Here is a 24852-nt window from a genome sequence, read left to right as displayed (position 1 = left end):
CAGTGATGATTATACAAAGATATATATTTGAGTTGCCGGCATCTGCAGCATATTTCGAATGCATGTTGAGTAAAACACTGGTAAGTATTGGCACCCATCACATGAAACAGCCATCGATTATGAGTGAGCTTGCCCCGATATGTGAAGTAACTACATCGTCGTCGACGCGACATGATGAGTATGCATGGATGGCCCGCTGCGGGGATGATTGGCACACTGGTTTCGCGCTCACAGCACAGAGTTTTGTCTGCCTTAGACGGTCAGTCAATGAACTTCGATAAGCCAGGTGGGTCCCGTCGGCAGAGAGCGACCCGACTGGACGACCTCACATCACTGATCGCCAATAGGCTCGACACATTCGGACCAAACTGGCACTTTGCATTACTAAGCGTCAGCACTGTCTGAAAAAAGGCACTTCGCAATATATGGAATGAGAGCACACGATAGCACAAAAGAGCTTGTCCTGAACGAACTAACTGTCATGCACATGGTTGATGGTTTTAAATCGAAGTATTTATAATGTGCCGTAACGCTAAGCTGGCATCTTGAAAAATCAGCAATAAACAGCTCACGGGAATGACATCGATGGTTGGTCCCATTCATATTTTACCAACTTTACTTCTATCATTTGACATTTCGCACATGGACAACAAAAACGCGGTATCATGGCAAAAGATAATCCCTACTTAATTTATCTACAATAGGAAATGGAGTTTTTGTAAAATATAAAATGTTTCCGACGACTTAACATTAAAAAGATCGACAAAAAAGCGACATGATTAAAAGGCACATCAGGGAAAACATTACCTTTGATGTTAAACGCGCAGAATGACAGCCTAACAAGCCTAACGTTCCTTTAAATGAAGATAGAGATATCAGCCAACGCAATGGCCAACAGAGCATGAACGGACATCCAACACGCAATATATGAAGCAACATGTTTTGGCACGGGCGTCGACGCACTACATACAATTGTGTTAGTAAAATAATTGTTGCATGAAAAGTTTATGATGAAACCCAATGACGACAACGGTCCCATTATAAACACGTCCCAAAAAGCACAACGGCAATGGTACAAAAAGCACATGCATTGATCACATGACCTACAATAAGCTGTCCACAGGCAACGCCCGGGTCAGTCCTTGCCCGACGGTTCTGTAGATACCGCACGGGAACTGGAAGTGGTCAGCCACCGAACGTGCCGCCGGAAGACCGACTGGCTGATTAGATTGGCTGGCGAGACGCCGGCAATAAACGGGCGTGACATGTTAAGTACGTCCCATGAAGCGACCCCTACGCTACAATTCGTTTACATCTTGGAATAGCACTTCAAGAAGAGTAAGCCCGTGAGAAAAAGCTATCCCGCATGCGACAACTTTACCTTGCCCTATACATCAAAGCTCTTCCCCCCTTTAATCATTGGCACCAGCAAAAGGCACACCTTGACAGCCGTCGTTCAAGCCCCTAACAATGACGAAGGGTTGCCACCAGAAAACGATAATGACTGGTAACAAATCAGCGTCCCCAGAGCCCCTTGGAGCCCGCCCACCGACCCACCCGTTCGGGCGCAGCTGACCGAACCGCCGTGCCAGGGCGGCTGACCGACCGCTGCGCTTCTGGCCCGGCGCGCCGAACCTGTGGCTCCGCTCAGCGGCGGCACAGCAGACAGCTGCCGGCGTCGCGGCGCAGCAGACACACGGCGTGGAACGCGTGTCCGCAGCGGAAGGTGAGCACGCCGTGCGGCTGCAGCAGGTGGCGGTTACGGAGCGGCAGGCAGCAGGCCGGACAGTCGGAGGTGAGAGAGACCAGCGTGCAGCCGCCGGCAGCGGGGACTTCGGGCAGAGGAGGGGGCGCCGGCCGACCCAGCTCACTGAACAGCACCTCCAGAGCCTGGGGAGACGGAGAAAGTGTGAATTGTGAGGCCAGGGACAAAGATCGATGCTACCGTGAGACAATGAGAACCGTAACAGCGCCTCAGACTACATCAAACTCAAAGAGAGACAGCGAGGAACGCGACGGCGCATCGGGACAACAGAGCACCATACCGGACAACAAGGACCACCTACGGAGCGGCAGACCAAAGATCGGTGACAGGAGGGGTTGAAAAGATACGCCGAGTTAAAGGAAAGACACGAGCTGGCAACATGAGGGGTAGCCAAATTTGATCTGTATTCTGTAACAGGAGGGAAAATATCAATAGGCGGACATGGCATCAGGAAGAGAAGATGCGTTTAGGTATCGTGTAAAACACACTTACATCCTCTGGCACCGGAGTCGGACGGAGTCCAAGCGTCTCAGCGCCGAAGGCTCGGCCCAGTCCAGGAGCCCGGCGGTTCAGCATGGTGCTCAGAATGACGTCCCTGTAGCAGCTGAGGACAGAATGGATCAGACTCAAATACCGGCGTTCGACCAGTCCGGTGTAAATAACGCTCATAGAACCAGCGCTATTGAGCAGGCGGCCAACGTTAACCGAATCAGACTTCTACTTGTAGACTCAATGTCGATATAAAAACAGCAAAGCTGCTATTCTGGTCTCAATATTGCAATACACCGCAAGCGTTTTGCTAACCTTACTTGATCCCATTACTTCTGATGCGTAAAACCCAAATGGAAGATAGCACAGCAAAATAACGCTCAAGACGGCGTGCGTAACTAGACGTCGTCAACCATCTGAACATTCCCACTCTCGATCTCTTCCCCTCACCTGGCGGTCAGCTGACACGGCGCCACCTCGGCAGCGGTTTGCAGCAGCCGCACGGCCGCCGCCGGTCCCTCCTGGCTGGTAACAAACGCCAGTAGCGTCTGAACGGTCAGGGGCCGCCGGTCTCCCTCGGCCGCATCCACCGACTGGAGCGGGTCCCCGCAGCTGTGACAGTGGTCCGGCCGGGCGGCGGCCAGTGCGGTCAGCACGGGTCGCCAGGAGGGCAGGTGGGGGCCGGCTGTCTGGAGCAGCGCGCAGTCGTCCAGTTGACACAGTACTGCTGCCAGCGGCCGGCGGTCGGAGCTGTCACCGCCCGTCTGCAGCCAGCCGGTCCAGTCACCGAGGGTCCACAGTTCCTCAGAGAGCTGTTGTCCGCTCAGCCGGGCGGCACACAGCCGGCGCAGCAGAGCAGCGGCCGGCCGGGGCGCGCGGTGGGCGCCGGGTCTCGGCCAGCCACACTGACACCGCAGCCCCACCGCCTGCTGCCGCCACACGGCAGTCAGCGCCGACTCTGCGGCCGCCGACAGCTCGGCGTCAGCCAGCACCGCCGTCGCCACCGAGCCTCCAGCCGCCGTCAGGTACGCAGTAAATGCGGCAGCGACGCGGCCAGGGGCGACGGCATAGCGGCAGATGTACAGCACGTCCAGCGCACTCAGCCGATCGCTCTGCTGGACACAGAAGGCGGCGGCGGCGCTGGGACTCGCGCGGCACAGGCCGGCCCCCAGTCGTGCCAGAGTCAGCCAGTCGAGCTCAGCTCCCGCAGTGAGCTCCATGGCCAGTGCGGCGTCTCCGGGCCGAGCCGCGAAGGGTCCCAGTCGCGCCTCAGTGCCGCTGAGCAATAGACGCCAGAGACGGGCCCGTGCGGAGGCAGGTAGCGCACCCAGTCCCGCACGCAGCTCGGCGCCGGGTACCAGATAGAAGAGGCGGAGAGTGAGCAGGCCGGCCAGCCAGGCGGGGCTGCCGGCGACCGGTTCGTCGCTAATACTACTCAGTTCTGACGGCTCCGGGTCACAGGGGGTTGGTGAGACCGCAGACTGGGCGTCTTTCAGTTCCTCCACGACAGACGGGTTCTCGCCCTCTTCTTCACAACTGGTGACACTTCGCTCAACACAGCTGCCTTCTGTTTCGTTATCGAGGTGGATAGCGGCTAGTTTGTCGGTTATGTCTCCGTTGTGCTCAATGTCGCCATCTTGACAATCCGCCATTTGTGCCGAATATAAGGTCTCTTCTGAAAACTGTACGCCACTATCTGTATCTGTGCTGGCCTCAATACTTCTGCAGAACTCACTTATTGCGCTCGGACTCTCCATAGATTCATTCCCGCTGCCCAGTTCGCCTAGATCAGAGGGCCTGCTTCCGTTACTTTCCACTGACGTAGCCAACGCCGCCGTATCTTTCGCTCCCTCTTCTGACCGACCGCTAGAGGCCACCGCGCCGTCACCGTTCTGTTCAGAGGCGTCAGCACTATCTGTCACAGTGACACAATCCACCAGTTCGTCACACACCTGTTCATCGCTCGCCAGAAAGAGTAGAGCACTGCCGAGCCCTCGCGACACCTTATCTCGTAGCGCGGTCGGCCCCGGCAGGACACCATTACACACAAACTGATGTGGCTCGGCGCAGAGCTGGCGCAGCGCAGGGTACGTTTCACGGTCCGACACAGTCTCAGGCGATGACTTTTGCAGGCGACGGTGTACTGCGGCCAACGAATCCACCCAACGGAGCACCTGCGGCAGGCTTGGCCGGTCGGAGAGGGTCGCCGCCGCCGCTGCCAGCTCGGAGAGAGCTGTCTCGGTCGGGGACACGGTAGGACTGTTTCCCAGCGACGCACTGTCGACGTCCCGGCGGTCTCCGCTCGTAGCACCACTGACGTTCAGACACTCTACGCGCGTAGGGCTACCGACATCCTGGCTAGGCTCCCTTTGCTCCAGCCGCTCCGGTGTCCTGTCAGGAGCGTTCGAGTCACCGACTGGCCAGGAGGCTTGCCGACGCCAACGCTGCACTAACCGTTGAGCACCGGACGACACGGCACCCTTGACGTCCTCTACCAGGTCTGAGAAGGCGTCTAGAACCTCCGGGTGCAGCGCCAGGCCCGGGGTGTAGCCGTACGCACCCAGCTGAGCAGCGGCGGCGGGTGCACCGCGCCGTGGAGAGTCGTCACTCGGCGAATCGTGCCACTCCATGGGAGCCGTTAGCGGTGGCGGTGGCGGTGTCGGCATTGGCGGAGGCGGCGGGGGTGGTAAAGGGGGCGAGGTCGATGGTGCTGGCTGTCTTTGAGGCAGCTGCTCGGAAGCTGGTGATGGTGGTTCTGTTACAGCTGCAGCCGGCGGATCCGGCGGCCGAGACTCGGGGGACGCGCTGGTCGGCCGATCAGCGAGTCGGGGCCGGGGCCGCACCCGCCGCTTACGACTAGATCTGAACACAATCGCATCATCGGCCGGGTTTGAGGGCGGTTGGGGTGCCGACGCAACGGGCGGCTTCGGAGCCGGCGCAGCCTGCGGCTTCGGCGCTCGCGGGGGCTCTGGCATTGGCGACACTGGAGGCTGCGGCGCCGTCACATTAGGAAGCTTTGGCTCCGGCGAAGCACGATTTGGTGCTGGTGCAGCGGGTGGCTCTTGGACCGGTACAGCGGATGGCTCTTTGAGATTCGGTGCAGCTGGTGACTCCGGTACCGCATCAGTGAATGGCTTTGATACCAGCTCAGCGGGTGACTCCGGGACCGGCGCAGCGTCTGGCTTCGGTACTGGCGCAACGGGCAGCTCCTCCAGACAGCCGTCGGCCAAGACCGCGTTCGTAACCGGGCGTTCCTCGTCTGTGCCCGGGCGTTCCGCGCCTGTCACTGGACAGTCATTCTCTGGCGCCGGCTGCTTTTTTTCCTTCTCTGCTGCTTCAGACGCTGGCTCAGCGGTCGGCTTCTTCATTTCATCGTCTTTCTTGGCTTCCGTCACACTCTTGCTTTCCTCTCTGGTCTCCGCTGGCTTCTTCTGCGGCTTCTTTGCAGTTTCCGCTGCAGCTCGCTTATGGACTGACTTCTTCTCGGTTCTACCGTTGGTGAGCGGCGTTGTTGCCTGTCTCGGTGTCCGTTCGGATTCGCTGGACGTGGTAGCGCTGGACCGTCGCCGTGTCGGCGCTGGAGACTCAGCCTCAACAGCGACACCGTCCTCCGACAGCCTGTCTCTGAGAACCGCCGCCAGCCGCTTCAGCTCCACCTGCATAGCCTCGTCATCCGCAAACTGACGCACGGCCTCCCTGAGCACCTGCAGCGGCAGCTGGGTGCGACACAGGTCCGTCAGCTCAGTGTGCGACATCAGGAACCGGGCGCACTCGCCGGCGCCGCGACTGGCGCGGAGTTCACGGACAATCTGTGACGGCCGGCGCACCAGGAGGCGCCGCAGCGCTCCGCCCTCGCACTGCACGTACAGCTCGTCTCCGACGGCGGCCAGGTCACGTACCTTGGCGTGCACGCTGGTCCAGAGCAGCACGCGCCGCGCCGCCAGCTCAAACACAAACAGAGCGTCCCCAGAGAAACCGGCCACCGCGCCACCCGACAGCGGCACCAGCTTGAGCAGGCCGAGCGCCGACTTGCCGCCGCCGCTGCCGCCATCCTGCAGACAGGCCGGCTGGTCGCAGGCGGAGACCACGCGCCGCGCCGTGGCCTCATCCAGCGCCGGTTTCAGCTGGTGTGTGCTGCTCACCTGGCCCGATAGGCGCACCTCCCACAGCCGCAGGCCGGGCCGCGCGCAGAACACCGTCTCGCCGAGGAAACAGGCGCCCAGCCGGCCCGAGCGCGGCTGGGTGCCCACCTGGGCAAACACCTCCATCTGCGAATGGTAGAACGGTCGGTCAGATGGACAGGAAGGCATTGCGTACCGAGCCAAAACACAGTTAAGTGCAGTGCACCACGACAAGCTCAAAAGGTATGCCAATACTGACAAAAACAGAACAAAGAGCGGTTTACGATAGCCGCATCGAAATCTCGTCAGCATACAAAATATCGTTATTTCGGATCACAAAGGGTCGCGCACTCAGCGTCGCTCCATCGCACCTGCACGTTGCAGAGGTAGCAGAAGCCGAGTGTGGAGACGAGCAGGGTCTGTCCACAGAGCACCAGCTCACTCACGGCGGAGTCGAGCTGCAGCATCGGTGTGATGGTGGCCGACGCCGCCGGGCTCTGCGGCACACAGAGGGACGGAGAGTCAGCACAACGTCCTGTCACAATGTAAGGACCTTAGTAGACGGGACCATAACTTCACGGGGCCCTAAAAACACGAATCATCAGCAGTAAACCACGCTATATTAACTTAAGAAACAAAACGTAAATATCTTCTTGAAAGACTAACACCAAACAAGTTCATCACGAGAAATTCTCAAAGGCATGTAGCCGGGATGTTTGATTGGGCTCTCCAGCCCCGTCAAATATTGTTCTACTGCTGACAGACCGCTATCCACAACACGTCAGTTACCTTTCTCCTGCTGACGGACAGCGAGAGGACCTTCCCGGCGGCGGTGCCGACATAGAGCAGCCGTCCGGACCAGTGGGCGTGTCGCCAGCAGATGGCGCGCACCTCAGAGTCGAGCCGGGCGAGCGCCGTCAGCTGGCCGGACCAGCTGCGCGCCGTCGGACACGCGTAGACGCTGACCCCGCCCTGTACCGAGCCGGCCGCCACCAGCTGCTCCCCGGGGTCGATGGCGAGACAGGTGACCGCGCCCGCCTGTCGTGCAGTCACCAGACACACATACACTGAGGGCTACCGCAGCAAACACACCAGACAGACCCCACCGCCTGCTCCCCGGGGTCCACAGCAAGACAGGTGACCGCACCAGCCAGACTCACGAATGAGTGTCAGCAGTCGGACACAGACCAAAAGCTACTCCAAAGGACCCATATCATATGGTGAACGTTAACACCCTAATCGAAGCATAACTTTTGGCCCATTGACCAGTTTGGCTCAGAGACGCACGCCGACGGCAGTAGATACCTTTTATCCCTGAACGCATCTGTATCTGAACCGGTAGTTGAGCTGGTATCTGAACCGGTAATACCGGTGCCGCTCATTCTGCGCATATAGGTTGTCCCGCAGTGGCCCGGAGCTAGGCGGCACAGTCTACCAAGACATCCATCGCGCCCGTCACAGCAAGCAAAGAGGGATGCTGATTTCAATCAGAGATTCACCATGCAATCCATGCACTCTGATACTGGCACAGGGAGCCGATAATGCATTGATTACTTAATGATTACACACATATGCTCAAACAGGCCAGTCTCACCTGTCCCGGGAGAATGCTGACAAACTGTCGTGATTTTCTGTTGAATACGTAGACCCCGCCAGTGTTGGTGCCGATCATGATGAACTGGTTCGATACCGTGAAACATGTGTACTGAAACAGGCGTGCGTTGACACAATCACTCAACTAGAAACCAGGTTGGATGTTTTGACCTCATGGTTACATAACGGACGACATCGAAGACGATATAGAGAGACTTCATAAAAAGATGAAATTACTGGCTGAGTAATTACCTGTATCCTTGTTCTTCCTTTTAGAGGTTGCGACAATCCCTCCAAGGAGATGTCCTCAAATGGCAAGAATGGCTCCTTTTCCATTGTGCTGGTACAAACGATGAGCACTTGCTGGAGTTCTCAGGTTCTTGATTAAAGGAATCTTGCATAAACATTGGTTAGCTAACCCAGTCAAGAATCTGAAGATAAAAACAAGATATTCAAACATGCAGGAATACTGCAGGCAAATCAATAGCTAAGCAAATGCTTAACACTGCAGTCTGATAAACTATCTTCTTCAAGCAGGTTATGCTGGTGAGAAGAAGCCAGCATATGATGCATGCAAAGTCAGATTTGTGTTCTTAGGGTAGAAAGTAGCACCAATTAGGCATTTACAGCAAGTTAGTACAATTACTACTAGGATGGTTCATTGCTGCCTTTACCTAGATACATGCATAAAAAGGCTTAGCAGATACAGACAAAAAGTAGTGTGGTTATCATCCTGGAACCAGACTGAGGTTATGGGTGGTGGCAGCACGAGTTGCTAAAAAGTAATAACATGAAAACATGCCCATTACTTGCATCAGGCTGCTACCATACTGTGCTGAGTTTTGATGTAATCTTAATTTCAGTTTAATCAAAGTTACACCAAACCATAGTCAATACTTCACTAGTGCTAGCTAGTGCAGCATATTTCCCCTGAACTTCATTGTCAGAACCCAGTGGGGCCTGGAACTTGCAACTTGCATAATGTATCAATTTTAAGTTAATTCAATCAGTCCAAAACCATTCTTCAGATGATTCAAAACATAACTAAATAATCACTAGTTTACTAGTTAATTACTAGTTTATTTAGCATGTCTGAACTCTGGAGTACTAGGGGAGCAGGACTTGAGCCATTGCTTAGAAGATATTCTTTCTTTACAAAACCAAGAATAACTAACAAACTTGTATGCTTCCTATGTTTTCACTCAGGCACTCAGAAAACATAACTATAACACAAGGCAAAGAGCAGAGCTTCCACACCTATGATCAGGCTGAAGTTCATTAACTAAATTGTCCAACCACCTTGGCAGCAACTGCAAAAGACCTAAATTTGTGTTTTGCTAAAAAGCCAACTTTTGCTTTTTAGTGTCACACTGGTATAGAAATTACTTAAATAATAGATCCAATCAAAGGTATGGAGCATTGTGCATCTGAGTGTTATGTAATGATTTCTAATAAACTGCTAAATACCCTGCAAACATTTTTCAATTTTGTAAAAAAAAAAACTATCACATAGACTCGCATTGCGATTGAGATAGGAACTGTACCTGGTACTTGGAAGTTAGTGAAAGGTTATCACTAATTCAACACAGCGATCACCAATCACTTATCAGTCTCCCACTCTCATAGCAAGTAAAAAATTATCATTTAGATATTAGAAGAGCTAAACATTTTGTTTTTTCACAGACAATGACAAAACCAAAACAATACAAACAAAAAAGACATTTTAGACAATAAAGATTTAAGTGCCTTTGATAGTGACAGATTTTCTGCTGACCACGACATTTTGCTGTCTGAGACATCAAGTTTCATTTGCATTGTTTTGTTTTTGTATTATCACTGTCTGCAAGGAAAACAAAAATATTCATTGTTCTATAAAAGTCACCCACATTCTCAAAATTGGGGGTGTCACAAAAAATGCAGCACTTTGTACATCAAGAAGCATTTTGGAAGCCAAATTAATGAGGGGTGTTCAGAGAAGGACCCTTACGAGTCAACGACCCCATTCTGTGGCAGAACCTATCTTGAAGAATCAGTGAATTGAATATTTACTTTGAAGGATCTTGGAGGATCCCTTGTCTAGAGTCACTACTATAAGTACTATGAACATCAAACGATTTTTCTATATTCACTTGGATTTTGAAGGCCATTGTAAAAACAGAGTTTCAGTAAAGCATGAATTAAGGCCCTAAAACATGAGTAACCTCAAGCTCGAAAATGAGTCGAAGTCGAGAAGAAACCTTGTTGCTCTCTCTTGCCATTGATACCTTATTTGGATACGATATTTGCCGTAGTGTGACGCTAAAGGCATTGTAAAATACCATCGTTTCGCCTATTCCTTCATAATGGGGCCCGCTCAATTTTTTGAGCGCTCAATTTTTTTAGCTTTTCCCCCTTGTGCGTGGGACTGAAGTACACAAGATAGCAAGAGCCAGTAGGGAGACACCTAAAATAGCAAAACCTAGAACACCAAGCTACAACGACAAGAACGTGAAATCGTTATGTCTGCCGTGTGGGTTTATTTTGAAGCGAAATATATTAAAGGGACCCTCCCACCTTCAAAAAAGTTAATGAATTGGCATGAAAGTGATGTTGCTTGGCTCAGAAAGAGCAAAAACGAATATCTACCAAATTTCATCGAAAAATATTCACCGGTTTTCAAGATATTAGACTTTTACTTTTGTTTACTTTTTGGGATCTTCGCTGTTCCTAGCGACTTTATTTGAAAGTGCGGCATTTGTTGCGCGCAAAGCAGCATATACCACCGCGTGCTACAAAACGTTTTAGTCAAAGATTTAAAAATCGTTAGATATCTGCGCTGACGTCACACATTCAGAGGGGTATTCCTATGCATTAGCCCCTCTGAATCAAAACGCTGCAATTTTGAAATTCAATATTTCCGATTTAAGGCATTTCTCGATGTTGTGAGTGCCGAAACCGGTAATTGTTAGCCAGGGACCCCATTTTGGCTATCTCAACTCAAATCTAATGTTAAGGTGGGAGGGTCCCTTTAATAAAATTACCAAAAACGACCTATATTTATAGCGAGTGTCACATGCGCGAATTGTGTAATACCACGCCGCTTACGTCGCAAATTAATAGATCAAGGACAAGATCAAGGATATCGTAAACTGAAGTCACTATTTCACTGCTATTATTGTATCACTCAGAAACAACGCAAAAAAGACGAATGACAACATTCGAAAATACAGTTTTGTTAGCACTTTTGAGTAGGTAAGTGACCTTAAATAGTCTTGGTGATCTCAAGGGATCTCAAGGTGATCTCTTCGCCTGTTGCAGCCATCCTATCGCAAAACCACCGAACTGATCGAGATGAAACGCCACCAGTGGATTTGCGATGCCAATATGCTAGGTGAACTCGGTGACCTCGAGGGGTCACTTCAACGTTTTTTTTCATGAAAACCAGCCTATAACTCAGCAATTACTGGGCCGATCGAAACAAAACCGTCACCAATCAGTTTTCCATGTGCCATCTCACCGGAAGTTTCAAATATCGGGTGACCTTAGGTGACCTCGAGGACTCATTAAACGTTTTCAGCTATCGCAACCATCCTGCAAATAAGCAAATAATGAACCGATCAAGACACAAGCATTACCATTCGATTCACTTTAGGTATTTATTATTACCACCCGCTTCGAATGTTGACCTCAGGTGACCTTCGGGTGACCTCGAGGGGCTAGCTACCGTTTAGGCTTATGAAAACCACTAGCATACCTATAGCTCAGCAACTGCAGTAGTAGCCCGATTGAAAAGAAGGTATAACACAAACTGATTTGCAGAATGCGATTTAATAAACCATTTCGAAAAGATATGGTTATTTCAGGTTATCTTGGAAACCTCGAGGGATCAGCTGTAACTTATATTTAATCATCCCTTTATAAAGTGGCCGTGGGCTTGATTCATATCACTAAACTTCATGCATAATGTACCTACGTAATGCCCGACGAGGACTACACTGAAATGACATATAGGATGAAAAGTAGGTACCTAAATGAAATCAGCTAAGATCAAGATCTTATCAAGGGCAGAAATAAAAGAAATAAAAGCAATATATCGCCAGCCAGACAGAGACGTTGGTAGTAGCGGCGGAACACCCTCAATTAAGAGGGGGGGGGGGGGGGGAGGGGCACTGCCGACTTTTGGTCCCATTCTTTCCATGCAACGCCCATAGGGCTAATGTTAAAATGCCAAAATCAAAGGGGGGTACGGTGCACCGTTGCCCTCCCCGTTCCGCCGCCTATGGACGTTGGCTGTTCCAAGCTAAGGCCGTTGTACATATAAAAGAGCCTTCTCTAACACGGCACGGCTAGAAAGCTCCTTATAAGTTACCTACCTATAGGTGGAACCGTTCCAGGGACAGTGTCTCGAATCGCACGTTCGCTCGACGTGACCTGGTGACCTGACCTTAAGTGACCTGGGGTTAAAGATTTGACACACGATGCGAAATTGACTATCATAGGCGATACCAAATTTCGCGGAGCTGCGCAACGCGGTCTTCTTTACATACGAAAAGAACGGTAGGTGTGGCCAACCCTATCCGGGCGAACGCTAACTACATTCACTTCATTAGCTCGAGACATGATGCGAAGGCGCTTACCCTTTTCTTGGCAAACCTAGAGTAGGTATTAGTTTAGTGTAACTTACACGTAATTTAGAATGTTCACGCTGTGCTAGCGAAAGTATTACTTCTTTTCGTAGGATGTTGAAAGACCGGAGCGCATCCCCCTCCCCCCCCCCCCCGCTCCCCTGGTTTAACTTTACCTCCGGCCTAGCTAGAGCACTTTCGAGCTGCGTGGCTGCGTCGTGTCTTACCAGGTCGTGCCAAGCTGCGTAGGCACGTGCTTGTTTGCCAAACTTTCAGTTTGCCAAACAAACTCCTGAAGATTAATTGGTATTGGCCGTGACCTTAACCCTCGCCCGTAAACGGCGATCTGCCACCTTCGCCCATGCAGGGGGGGGGGGTTGGTGCGACCCCCCCCCTTGGCGTTTGAAAACGGAGCGTCGTAGAGCTTAGCGGAAAAGACCAACGGATTGCTCTCGCCGAGATCTCGCGATTGGTGGTATATTTTTTGGTCCTAGGTCAACATTTGACCTACTTTTGACCGGTCAAAGGTCAAATTTTCGGAAAAATAGACTTTTTTCAACTTTCCGCGGCGATTGCGGCAAAACGGTGGGAGATATCGACTTGAAACCTTCACTATCGTGTTCCTTGATCAATTCTCTATCGTTTGGTATGTATTTCGTTTCCCTAGCTCTAAAAATGGCGCGTTGGGAGCGCCGGAAGTCGGCAAGGTCACAGTCGGCGGCAGAAATTCGAAAAATCAAAATTTAAATTTTTGAAATCTGATTGTATTTTTGGATTTGGAAGGTCCATTTGCTCCCTATAGAAGCTAATATTGCTGCATATTCCCATTGAGGTGACAAGAATTAGCAAAATAGTGGTTCGGGCGCTTTTCAAAAATAGTACCGGACGCTGTTCCTCTTGTGACGTCATAGCTCCGTGACCTGACCTGACCCGGTCAAGTTTCTTATACCATATGATAGCCAATACTTGCCCCAACATGCATGGGAAGTTTCATCACGATCCATCAACCGATGTCCGTACCACCGGCGGGAAACCTCGGGCGTTGGCACTCAGTTTGTGAAAATCCGGCCGGAGGCTGTTCCCTTTGTGACGTCATAACTCCGTGACCTGACATGACCCGGTCAATTTTTTTTATCAAAAGATGCGCAAGGTTTGCCCCATAAGGTACCCAAAATTTGGCGGCGCTGCGCGCCGCCGTTTTTGCACTATTTCCGAAAAACCTCAGGGGGGGGGGTTGCACCAACCCCCCCCCCCTACATGGGCGAGGGTTAACTTAATTATCTAACGTAAGCACGCATTGTATGGCACAGCGAACAAGCCATGGCGAAGCGATTAGCAAGCATAATATAAACGATGCTGGTCATTACGGCGGCCTTGCGCATGAAACGTGGTCGGTTGGCCGCGTTTCATTAAGGGACCCTCCCACCTTCAAAAAAGTTTATGAATTGGCATGAAAGTGATGTCGCTCGGTTCAGAAAGAGCGAAAACGAATATCTACCAAATTTCACCGAAAAATATTCACCGGTTTTCAAGATATTAGACTTTTACCTTTGTTTACTTTTTTGGGATCTCCGCTGTTTCTAGCGACTTTATTTTAGAAGTGCGGCGTTTGCGGCAGATGTTGCGCGCAAATATCATATACCACCGCGTGCTACAAAACGTTTTAGTCAAACATTTAAAAATCGTTAGATATTTGCGCTGACGTCACACATTCAGAGGGGTATTCCTAAGCATTAGCCCCTCTGAATCAAAATGCTGCAATTTTGAAATTCAATATTTCCGATTTAAGGCATTTCTCGATGTTGTGAGTGCCGAAACCGGTAATTGTGAGCCAGGGACCCCATTTTGGCTATCTCAACTCAAATCTAATGTTAAGGTGGGAGGGTCCCTTTAAATCAAGGCATGACTGCGAGACAAGATGGTTAGAGCAAAAAACGTCTCATTTGGAAAAAATAAGTAGCTGAAACTCTGCTTGAGGTTCATCATGACAATTATAAATGTAATAATAACCAATAACCTCATAATATAAATCCAAAATAGAAGCCAAAAAAGTTATATTTAAATTATCGAATATTTCACTCCCGGAGCTTCAGGAGCGCCAGGAGCGAAATATTCGATCAATTTAGATATAACTTTTTGGCTCCTATTTCGGATTTGTATTATGAGGTTACTGGTTATTTTTACATCTATAAAAAAATAAACTCCTCACAACACTGTCAGTTCATGATCAGCCAAAAGCTAATAGATTTCGTCCGATGTCATTGTCCATCTGAAGCTCGGCCGGGTCCATCACTCTCCCGAAATAGTGTTGTCTGTTTGCGGTCGGCGGGCGGTGCCGGCGAGTCGGACGGTGATTGCCTGCGCGCGGCTGACCTTATCGAAACCGACGCTGCGCCGGCCCGCCCAGCCTCCGGCCTCTGGTGGACGGGGCGCGTCCCTGCCTCCGGCCAGTACGCCGAGGGCTGCAAGGGCGGCAGGTGCGGCGATGCTGGATCCAGTACAGACGGCGGGTGTTGAGGCCAGGGTGGATCGACACTAGTTCGGAAGACGGTGTAGTGGTCAGAGTGGGCGGGATTTGGTACAGGTAACGAGTGTTGAGGTTAGAGTGGACCGGCCTTAGAATCGGAAGCAGGTGCAGTGACCGTGGTAAACTGATCCTGATAAGGGATCCAGGAGGAGTGGCCTGGGAGGCCCACTCACATCTTGCTATAAGTTTCTGAATACGGCGCAGGGTCGTTCGTCGTTTGACAGTACCCCTTGTTGCGTCGCGTCCGGTGCAGCGGGGCGTCTGGAGAGCAGCAGTGACTGCCGGTCAGCGCCCGCAGCGCTGTGAGACCGCCGGCCAGCGATGATGGACACCTACGAGACGGTGGTGTGCGTGCTGTCGCTGCTGAACGGCGTGGTGGCCGTCGTCGGAAACACGCTGTTCATCGTGACCTTCTGCCGGCGGCGCGAGCTGCTCAGCCCGATGCACGCCTACCTGGTCTCCATCAGCGCCGCCTCGCTGGTGGTCGGCATCATCGTCCTCACCGGCGTCAGCTACTTCAGCCGACCCTACCACCTGGGCTTCAGCTCGCCGCAGGCCTGCCTCTACCAGTGGGTCAAGTCCTGGATCATCACCGCGGCCTCGGTCAGCATCATCTACTGCCTGCTGGCGGTGGCAGTGGAGCGGTACCGAACGTGTGTGGGCGCGCCGGCGCGCGGCGCCTCTCTGACCAGCACCGTGCTGCTGATCGCGCTCATCTGGGCCGGAGCGCTCACCTACACGGGCGCCACCAAGTACATGACGTTCCAGAGCCTCGAGTCATTCGCCGTGGTGATCGATAATGGTGACAGCCTGAACGGCAGCGCCCCGGAGGTGGGCCCCGTGCAGCTGAAACTCTGCCACTACTGTCGCAGTTCTGCCGACCGCGTGTGGCGCGCGCACGTCGTCTACTTCTCGCTAGGATACGTGGTGCCACTGGCCGCCATGACCTTCCTATACGCCAGCGTGATCCGGCGCCTGCTCCGCAACCTGCGCCGTGATCGCAACAACAGCACCGAGCGCGCCAAACTGCGCGCCATTCAGGGCATGGTGGTGAACGTGTGCGTGTTCGCCGTCAGCTGGGTGCCGTTCTTCGCCGTGCAAATGCTGGCGCCGCTGCTCACGCCGAGAATGACCCCCGGGGGTGGTGCCGAGCTCCTTCCGCCGCGCACCCGGCTCGTACTGGACGCCTTCACGCTGTTCGGCACGGCTAACTCGTGGGTGCACGTGCTCGTCTATCTGCGCTACAGTTCACAGTTTTCCACGGCAGTCAGAGAAATGGCGGTGGAGGGCGCACAGACAGCGCGGAGACAGTCCGTGCGCGTGGTGCGCCGGTTCCACCGTCGCTCGCGGCAGTCTCGCTCGTCGTCGACGCGTCAGACTCGTCTGAGTGTCGAAACGTCGCACTCGGTGACGGCGGCGGCCGGCTGCCAGCTGTCCGTCATCAGCCAGCCGGGCCACGTCATCGAGTGCGCCGTCCAGGTGTGAATAAACCCGACAGCTCTCCGCTACAAGACGGTGGACATTTTATCATGATGAGTTACAGACGTTTATGAGTCATGTGACCAAGTGAGTGACTAACGGTCGCTGGGTACGGGGTCGGCATTTGTGCCGCTTCTGTCTGTCGGGACCTTGCTTATCTTCTCTGCTAAGTGTAAACACCACGGAGGAAAAGCGGCGAGGACAGACTTACTTCCATCAGCTGTGTGAGATTTCTGCCCGTGGCGATTGACTCGGGATGTTCTCCTGTTTCCAACGTGGCTAAGTAACTATGCAGAAGAAAAGCAGTGGGGAACAAGCAAATAGAGTAGCGAAATAGAAAATCCGCGGATGTAGGTATGAATAGCGTGTAATATAAATGCACGTCCATATGAATACTTCCGTGCGCTATAAACGTCTAGTTAAATGTGCGCTGCATCACGAACTCCCTTAGCGTCTGAGATGGAAGCCTGAGTCGGTGAGGTGTGGTGCGTTTAAATACTACACAACTATGTTGAAACAGTATTCGATCTCTGTGTCTTGGGAACCTCGCTAAGTTAGCCGTCCTAAATGGACGTATTGAGCCGCGATACTCGTGTATGGTATGTAAAAGATATTTATGTACAAAGAGGTGTACCTAATAAACCAGCATTCCGTATTTCTTTAAGACACATGCAAAAAAGTTCCCAAATAAGCATACAGATTATTCTGTTGAACATTGCAATTAGGCCCCTGCACCACTCTGCCCAGTCCCACCGACAACGCAATAGATCAACGCATTCGGAACAAAGGCATCGAGGCGACGGTGGTAGGTAAACGGTCCATGCTCCAATCTCCATGCTGGTCTACATTGCCTAAATCGCCCCAAACTGGCATAAACACGGTAAATTTCATAACTATATTGACCTTTGGCAGCACCATTTAAAAGTAATCTTAACTAGCGCTAAAGATGGTTCATGATTCTCCGTGGGGTGGGCTGTATACGAGCTTTGGGCTTTGCTTCATAGATGGCGCTAGTGGTGAACGCCTGAAAGCATACTGTGCCGCACGACTCGTTTCAAGAGCATCGGGCGGCGTGGGACGGCGCCGGTACGGAGGAGCGTCGGGGAAATCGCATGACTGTGTTTAAAAACGGATTACGAAGTCTTCAGTCTAGTTAAAAATGTGTTAACAATATTGCTTAAAGCTTACATACACGGGCAAATGAATTTGGTCACAGCCAGAATATCATTGCCGAAACCTCGGATATTGAACGAGCCCTTGCAAACCAGATACCGTGTCGACATATCCGATGCTGATTTAGATTCGTAAGAGATGAAATGAGCAAAGTCATCAAGCTTAAGATTTGCGCAAACTGATAAGGCTGAGTTTTTCCGGTATAAAATATTGTTTGATTATTTCCTCCGTGAAACGCCAATGCCATAAGACTGACGCAAGATCTGCTATTGCGGCGCAAGCGACCGTTCTCTTACCCGTGCGGCGTGCACTGCATTATGCATATGCATATGCCATGATTGTACTCGTATGCAGTGCGAATTGTGAATGTTTATGACTGCATCTCCGGCCATTGAGCGATATCATGCATCACACTGAATTACTTTTTCCTGAAATAGGGCATCAATCACGATATATTTAAATTTTTTGATATATGGAACACAGAATTACCGAAATTGCCACTCACACGATTACCACTTCTACGATTACCGAAAACATGTTGATGACGTTGAATTAATAGTTTTCTTGATTGGACTTTTTTAAGCTCCCCACTTTCCTTTCGCCACTAGCTTACCTCCCGCATCTCGCTTCTCTTCGACCCCCCCCCCTGATTTAATTGGAAGGCTTACATATGCGACGTACCTACTATGTTCGGCTTGTTTGAGCAGCCATAGGCTGTGCTATCCAGTGTCTATCCATTAGCTGCGGGCATCCGGTTGCATTTCATTGGCTCATTATTTCACCGTTTTCCATTGGCTTTGTTAGGTGCCAGCTAGGTATACTTTTCATTGGCTGGCCGGGCAAGCTTCTCCAAACGGATATAAAAGATAATTGTGATTTCGTCTATCATTTTGTTATGTGCCAGTTTACGGTATTATTTATTAAATATGATATAAATACAAAATACAACAAATGAATGACGGGAAACAAAAATGAATAATTAAAATTAATAGGAATACCTATTAAAATATTATGAGATGCCGAACACCGGAAAAACTGTTGGCGCATAATCGGGGAATAAAGCAATATTGACAGCTTAACAAGGTCATAGCTTATCGCTGGACATTTGGCGATAGCCTCTGCACACCGGATTATGTCGCATCGCATGACATTTAACATTATACGGTCATCGGAATTCGGAAAAGCTTAAAATATGCCACGATCACAATAAATGCTGTGATTAAGAAAACATATGCTCATTTTCTATTTGAAAATGCAAAAGCAATATCTCAAATCCCTTGGCGTTTACGGTAGATAAGTATTTAATATAGGTACCTATTAAGCGTCGTCGAAAGCACGCCCTGTTGTTCCTCCTTCTTTGGGCCTGTGCCACCAGCCCGGTCGACCCAGGTGGCCTGGGGGAGCGCCCCGTGATGGGTCTGTTTACGGTCATCAGGCTGGCCGAGCTATCTGCACGCGTGTCGCCGCCATGTGCCGGCGTGGCACGCGTGGGGCCGGCCGGCCGGCCGCGGCCAATATCGCCGCTGGCCGCGCTGACACGTGTTGACATGGGGCCGGCACACTCATTACGGCCGGCCAGGACAGGCGGCCGCAATCGGGCGGCGGACGTCAGCACACCACGCCTCTAACGTCAGCACACCACGCCTCTGACCAGCCCTAGGGGACGTGAGCACACCACGTCTTTAATCCGGGAAGTCAGCGACTCAGCACACCACGGCTCTTATGTCAGCACAGCACGCCTCTAACTAACCCCAGGAACGTCAACACACCACGCCCCAAACTAGCCCCGCAACGTCAGCACACCACGCCTCTAACGTCAGCACACCACGCCTCTAACGTCAGCACACCACGCCTCTAACGTCAGCACACCACGCCTCTGACCAGTGACCAGCCGCGGACCACGCCTCTAACGTCGGCACACCATACCTCTAACGTCAGCACACCATGCCTCTGGCTCTAACCAGCCCCGGACCACGCCTCTAACGTCAGCACACCACGCCTCTAACTAACCCTAGGGACGTCAGCAAACTACGCCCCAAACTAGCCCCGCAACGTCAGCACACTACGCCTCTAGCTCCGGGACAACAGCACACCACGCCTGTAACTGTGTCGTGCATCACGTATCGTGCCGGCGTTCAAAGTGTGTTTCCGAGGTCAGTTTCACTCAGCTTTTCTGGTTCTCACGAGGATGTTTGGTCTAGCCGTTCTAGAACTTCAAGCATCACAAATTTCGTGACGCCACCATCCATGGCTGAAACCCACAAGCTTACTTATGCACTGATGTAGAATGCGTTTCATGAATCATGTAAATGGTGAGGTAAAACGGCGTAGGTATAAACACAATTTAAGCGCAACGCGGCAACAGGCACGCTCGTCTACGATATAAATAAATCGTAGACGGGCGATTTATTTATCAGGCGATTTATTTATAGGTTTTATTTATATTTATAGGGTTTATTATTAACGATTTATTTATTAGCGATTTATTTATCGCCCTATTCATTTATACGGCAATTTATTTTCAGAAAATAGTCATGAGCGCTAACACATGTGTGTAAGCACAATAGACTTGTGGATGTCATCCATGTCATTGGTGTGATTAGGCGCCAATGCCTACTGCTTTGAGGGTAGCTGGCTTGCCTGTCTCGGAGATAAATAAAGGAGTCATAAGTTACTCATGTGCGCAAGGCTAATACTCGTATCTACCGCACGGCATCAGTGTGCCGATCGGACCCATGTAGGCATGCTTGTATATAATGCTGGTATTAGCTATACCTACCGAATGCGCCGCTAAAATCGCCGACTTGTTATAGGCATGTGATAATGTGCAGAGTTATATCGTTAGCTTTGATAGACAGTGGGATATTTTTAGACTGACTATTTTCTCATCGTCCCACTTACGAGCCTCCCTGAAATGTCATCTGAAGCGTTGCGAAGCGATGTCATCTCCAATGCGACGTAAAATTACATTTACGCAATATACTGGAACGGCGGATTAATCACGCTCGGTCGGGAAGGCCGCCGCGGCCGGGATGCGGCGTTTGCAGTTCTGCCGAATTGTGCTGCCGTTATCTCCGGCTGAGCCTGTCCAGACGGTGGGCGGATGACGTCACCACGCTGTGCAGATAAACACTACTGGCCGGACGGACTGCCCGGTGCCCGGTCAGTGCTGAGCAGGAGACGCTGTCGGTGGGGCAGGACTATGAGGCACCGCCGGGTCTGGATCGCCGTGGCGCTGACGCTGGGTCACGCCAGCGCGGCATTCGAGTTTGTGGCGACCGCTGAAGACTGCAGAGCGGCCGGCATGCGGTGCGTTGCTCTATCGCAGTGTCCCGCGTACAGAAACAAATCGGCAGGCCGAAGAAGTCGGCCAACAGTCTGCGGCTTCCAGCAGAGTGAACCGCTAGTGTGCTGTCCAGTCCCTGAAGTGACGAGACGGAGACCCCAGCCTCCAAACATCACCGAGCCAGAGGTGCGACCGGAGGGGCGGAACTCCGAGTCTTCGGAACCGGAGCCTGTCACCCCGCCGACGAACCAGAGACACTTCAGGCGTCCGACTGGACCAGCCCAGAGACCAGCCAAGCCGGAGCCCAGCGCCGCTAGCCTGCACGGCACGGCAGCGCCCGTCACCCCACCGACGGTTCCGCCCGCCGCGGTGCCCTCGTGCGGCCGGCCGGGGGTGCCGTCCGTGGCTGGCTCGGAGTCCGGCGCCGGCGGCTCGCTGGTGTTCGGTGCAGAGAGGCCTTTCGCCGTGCGCGTGCCGCCGGTGGATCTGCACATTCTGGGCGGCAGCGCGGTGCAGCTGGTGGAACCGTTGGAGGGCGGCCCGGCCGGCCATCGCTGGCCGTGGATGGTGCTGTTCGGCCGCTGGACGGGCGACGGGCTGGGAAGCTGGTTCTGCGGCGGCACACTCATCACCGACCGGCACGTGCTCACGGCCGCCCACTGTTTTCGGAGGGAGACACCCGGGACTGTCGGCGTGCGCATCGGCGACCACGACCTGGGCTCTTCGGATGAGGTGGACCACCAGGAGCGGAACATTTCCAGCGTGGTGATGCACCCGGAGTTTCGCGGCCAGCAGAACGACCTGGCCGTGGTGCGTCTGTCGGAGCCGGTGGCGCGGACCGTGTCCGTGCAGCCCATCTGTCTGCCGGCCGCCGGCGCCGAGCATGTGGGCGCGGACGTCGAGGCCGCCGGCTGGGGGATGCTCGAGTTCGGCGGCGATATTTCCGATATTCTGCAGGAGGTGCCGCTGCGCGTGTGGCCGCCGGAGGACTGCGAGGCAGCACTGCGCGCCAGCCGGGCGTTCGGGGCGCGGTTCCCGGACGGCCTGTTGCCGTCACACCTCTGCGCCGGCAGCCGGGATGATGAGCGACGAGACGCGTGCGCCGGCGACTCGGGCGGCCCGCTGATGGCGCGCGACGCGAGCGGCGCGTTCGAGCTGGTGGGCGTCATATCGACCGGCATCGGGTGTGGCACAGAGTTCCCCGGACTCTACACCAAGGTGTCCGCCTTCACCGAGTGGATAGCGCAGCAGCTCAGCTAGCACTGTGTGTGTGTGCGCGCGCGCGTGTGTGTGGCGCACTGAACGTTAGTTTGGTGTGTTCAGCATCAATGTCAATACTCGTATACATTCACAGGAGGTCATTAGGTTCACACTGCATTGCACTTTCGAGAGCAGCTATGAGTCATTCGTCCACCGAGTTTCATCGTCATATTCATGTTTATACCCACTGATACCCATATAATGCATTTATATAATGCATATATGCATTTATATAATGCATGCAATGATATAATGCATTTATAGCTAACCTATACTTCATATTTCATGCCAACTGCCCTCGCTCGTACATGTTCGCTCGAGCAGCGCCTGTTGCTCAATTTGAAGAATTGCACAATACGTAATACATATATCATAAAACATGATATTTGAATTATTTCCACCGGGATTATTGAGTCACTCGTCAGCAAAATGTTCACGCTATCAGAAGACGCTGCTCCGCTTTCACTTTCCTTCTTCAAGTTGTTTTATTTGACCAGGGCCAATCCGACAGTCGACACAGCTCAGAGCGATTACGATGTCTGGAAAATTTCTTAGCAGTGGGGCGTCATTGTTGTGGGCAGCCCACATTGATCGACGAGTGGCAACACTGTCTACCGCAAACCACACTGCCAGCACACCGCGTGGCGGCACCGTCTTACCGAACTGAAAAGCGCTGTCACTAAAACGGCAGCACCGTCTCACCGAAACAACAGCACCGCCTCATTAACAGAAATACCTACTGTCTCATCACGTCTCACTAAAACAGAAATACCGTCTCACCTGGTTTCACCTATGTAACGCCATCTCACTAAAACAGCAATAATACCGTCTCGCTAAAACGGTGGCGCCGTCTCGCTAAAGAACCGGAGGCACCGTCTCACAAAAACAACAGCGCCGTATCATCTATGTAGTAGCGCCGCCTCACTAACGTAGCGCCATCTCAATATGAAATGGGAGCACCATCTTACTCACTGTCTCACTTATGTAGCACCGTCTCACTAAAACGGAAACACCGTCTCACTAAAGAGATAGAGCCGTCTCACTCAAGCGACAGCACCGTCCCACTAAAACGGAAGCACCGTCTCACTAAAACGGCAGCTGCACTCCTCTGACTAATAACGACAGTACCGTCCAAATAAAAAAGCAGCACCGTCTCAAAGCACAGTCTCACCAAAACGGCGTACCACCGTTTTACTAACTAAACGGCGACCCAGTCTCCATAAAACAATTACTCCGCCTCGGCAGCAGGCACACTAAAACAATTACACCGTCTCACTAAAACAATTACACCGCCTCACTAATAAAACAATTACACCGTCTCACTAAAGCAGAAGCATTGCGTCTCCCTAAAGCGGCAGCAGCGTCTCACTAAAACGCACTGACGGATCCAAGGGGCGCCCCGCAGCGCCCGAAATCCACCAAAATTTACGTTTTTTTTTTCGAGAATTTAACGAAAGCTACACAACGTTTCTGAGGAAAACTTTGCTTTTAACTGCACAGTAGAGCGCAACGAATCGAAATCCGATGACTTTTTTTGGAATTTAGAGAAACCCTTTTTTGGAGGCATATGCCCACGCAGCGCAACCAAGATCGCCTTTCTGGATTCGCCAGTGCTCAACCGACAATACCCGCTCACTACGATGACGGCAAAGTCTCAATAGGTCTATGTCTCAATGAAACAATTATACATTCTCGCTAAAACGGCAGCAAAGTCTTACTACAACGAGAACACCGTTTCACTAAAACGGGAGCACGTCTGACTAAAATCGTAGCTCTTACTAAAACTCGTCTCAATAAAACAATTACACCGTCTCACTGCAACGGCAGCTCTGTTTCACTTTGACGGTAGCTCCATTTCACCAAAACAATTAGGTACACCGTCACCGTCTCATCAAAACGACAGCAACGTCTCATTATCACGGAAGCACTGCATCTCGGGGAGGACCGTCTCATTAAAGCAATTAATTGTTTTACACCGTCTCACTAAAACGGAGCACCGTACCACCTGAAGAAAATACAACGTCTCACTAAAACGGCAGCACCGTCTCATAAAACGAAAACACCGTCTCGCTAAAACGGAAGCACCGTCTCACTAAAACGGTAGCACTGTCTCATTTATAAATAAAACAATTAGGTACAGGGGCTGCGGAGTCGGAGTCGGAGTCGGAGTCGGAGTCGGTCGGAGTCGACAGTTGTGACCGGAGTCGGAGTCGGAGTTGGAGTCGATTTTAGAAACCCGAGCCGGAGTCGGAGTCGGAGTCACCAAAAATCTGTCGACTCCGCAGCCCTGCTAGGTCTGCGGAGTCGGAGTCGGGAGTTGGAGTCGGTCGGAGTCGACAATTCTGCCCGTAGTCGGAGTCGGAGTCGGAGCTGGTTTTTGAAAGCCAGAGTCGGAGTCGGAGTCGGAGTCGCCGAAAATCCATCGACTCCGCAGCCCTGGACAGTACTCCGTCTCACTAAAACGGGACAACACCACCTCACTGACACAATACGTTACCTAATAGTCACTACAAAACGCATAGATACTTCTAAGCCACTCTATCGAATTGGTGGAG

The 24852-nt window shown here is 52.0% G+C and overlaps 3 protein-coding genes across 3 annotated transcripts; 2 read left to right on the top strand and 1 right to left on the bottom strand.

Annotated features, from left to right (window-relative positions):
- Nucleotides 1-3: 3 nt before the first annotated feature.
- Nucleotides 4-8422, bottom strand: LOC122384191. The gene is made up of 7 exons (XM_043371286.1): nt 8221-8422; nt 7970-8080; nt 7165-7413; nt 6747-6872; nt 2705-6522; nt 2258-2369; nt 4-1890 (listed from the first exon to the last, which is right to left on the bottom strand). The coding sequence occupies exons 1-7, from the start codon at nt 8302-8304 to the stop codon at nt 1648-1650; spliced, it is 4743 nt and encodes a 1580-aa protein (XP_043227221.1). The 5' UTR covers nt 8305-8422; the 3' UTR covers nt 4-1647.
- A 6601-nt stretch (nt 8423-15023) lies between these two features.
- On the top strand, nt 15024-17225 carry LOC122384200 (neuropeptide FF receptor 1-like). The gene has a single exon (XM_043371311.1). It carries the CDS (start codon nt 15421-15423, stop codon nt 16582-16584), a length of 1164 nt encoding a protein of 387 aa, XP_043227246.1. The 5' UTR covers nt 15024-15420; the 3' UTR covers nt 16585-17225.
- Nucleotides 17226-20888: 3663 nt separating this feature from the next.
- On the top strand, nt 20889-22677 carry LOC122384195 (phenoloxidase-activating factor 3-like). Its single transcript, XM_043371301.1, has one exon. The coding sequence runs from the start codon at nt 20954-20956 to the stop codon at nt 22295-22297; it is 1344 nt and encodes a 447-aa protein (XP_043227236.1). The 5' UTR covers nt 20889-20953; the 3' UTR covers nt 22298-22677.
- Nucleotides 22678-24852: the final 2175 nt, after the last annotated feature.

This window comes from Amphibalanus amphitrite, unplaced genomic scaffold (genome assembly GCF_019059575.1).
Source record: "Amphibalanus amphitrite isolate SeventyFive unplaced genomic scaffold, NRLGWU_Aamphi_draft 000183F_arrow, whole genome shotgun sequence".
Taxonomy (NCBI): domain Eukaryota; kingdom Metazoa; phylum Arthropoda; class Thecostraca; order Balanomorpha; family Balanidae; genus Amphibalanus; species Amphibalanus amphitrite.
The sequence above is the reverse complement of the archived record's forward strand: the minus strand, read 5'-3'. Positions and strand labels throughout refer to the sequence as shown.

Bases quoted from the DNA above. Each gene is read 5' to 3' on its own strand.
- LOC122384191 (XM_043371286.1), bottom strand. From the start codon at position 8,304: ATGGAAAAGGAGCCATTCTTGCCATTTGAGGACATCTCCTTGGAGGGA. The intron at 6,523-6,746 runs GTGCGATGGAGC...TACCATTCGCAG, and splicing joins GCTACCTCTGCAACGTGCAG to ATGGAGGTGTTTGCCCAGGT. The intron at 2,370-2,704 runs GTGAGGGGAAGA...TTCTGTCCTCAG, and splicing joins CCGTGTCAGCTGACCGCCAG to CTGCTACAGGGACGTCATTC.
- LOC122384200 (XM_043371311.1), top strand. From the start codon at position 15,421: ATGATGGACACCTACGAGACGGTGGTGTGCGTGCTGTCGCTGCTGAAC.
- LOC122384195 (XM_043371301.1), top strand. From the start codon at position 20,954: ATGAGGCACCGCCGGGTCTGGATCGCCGTGGCGCTGACGCTGGGTCAC.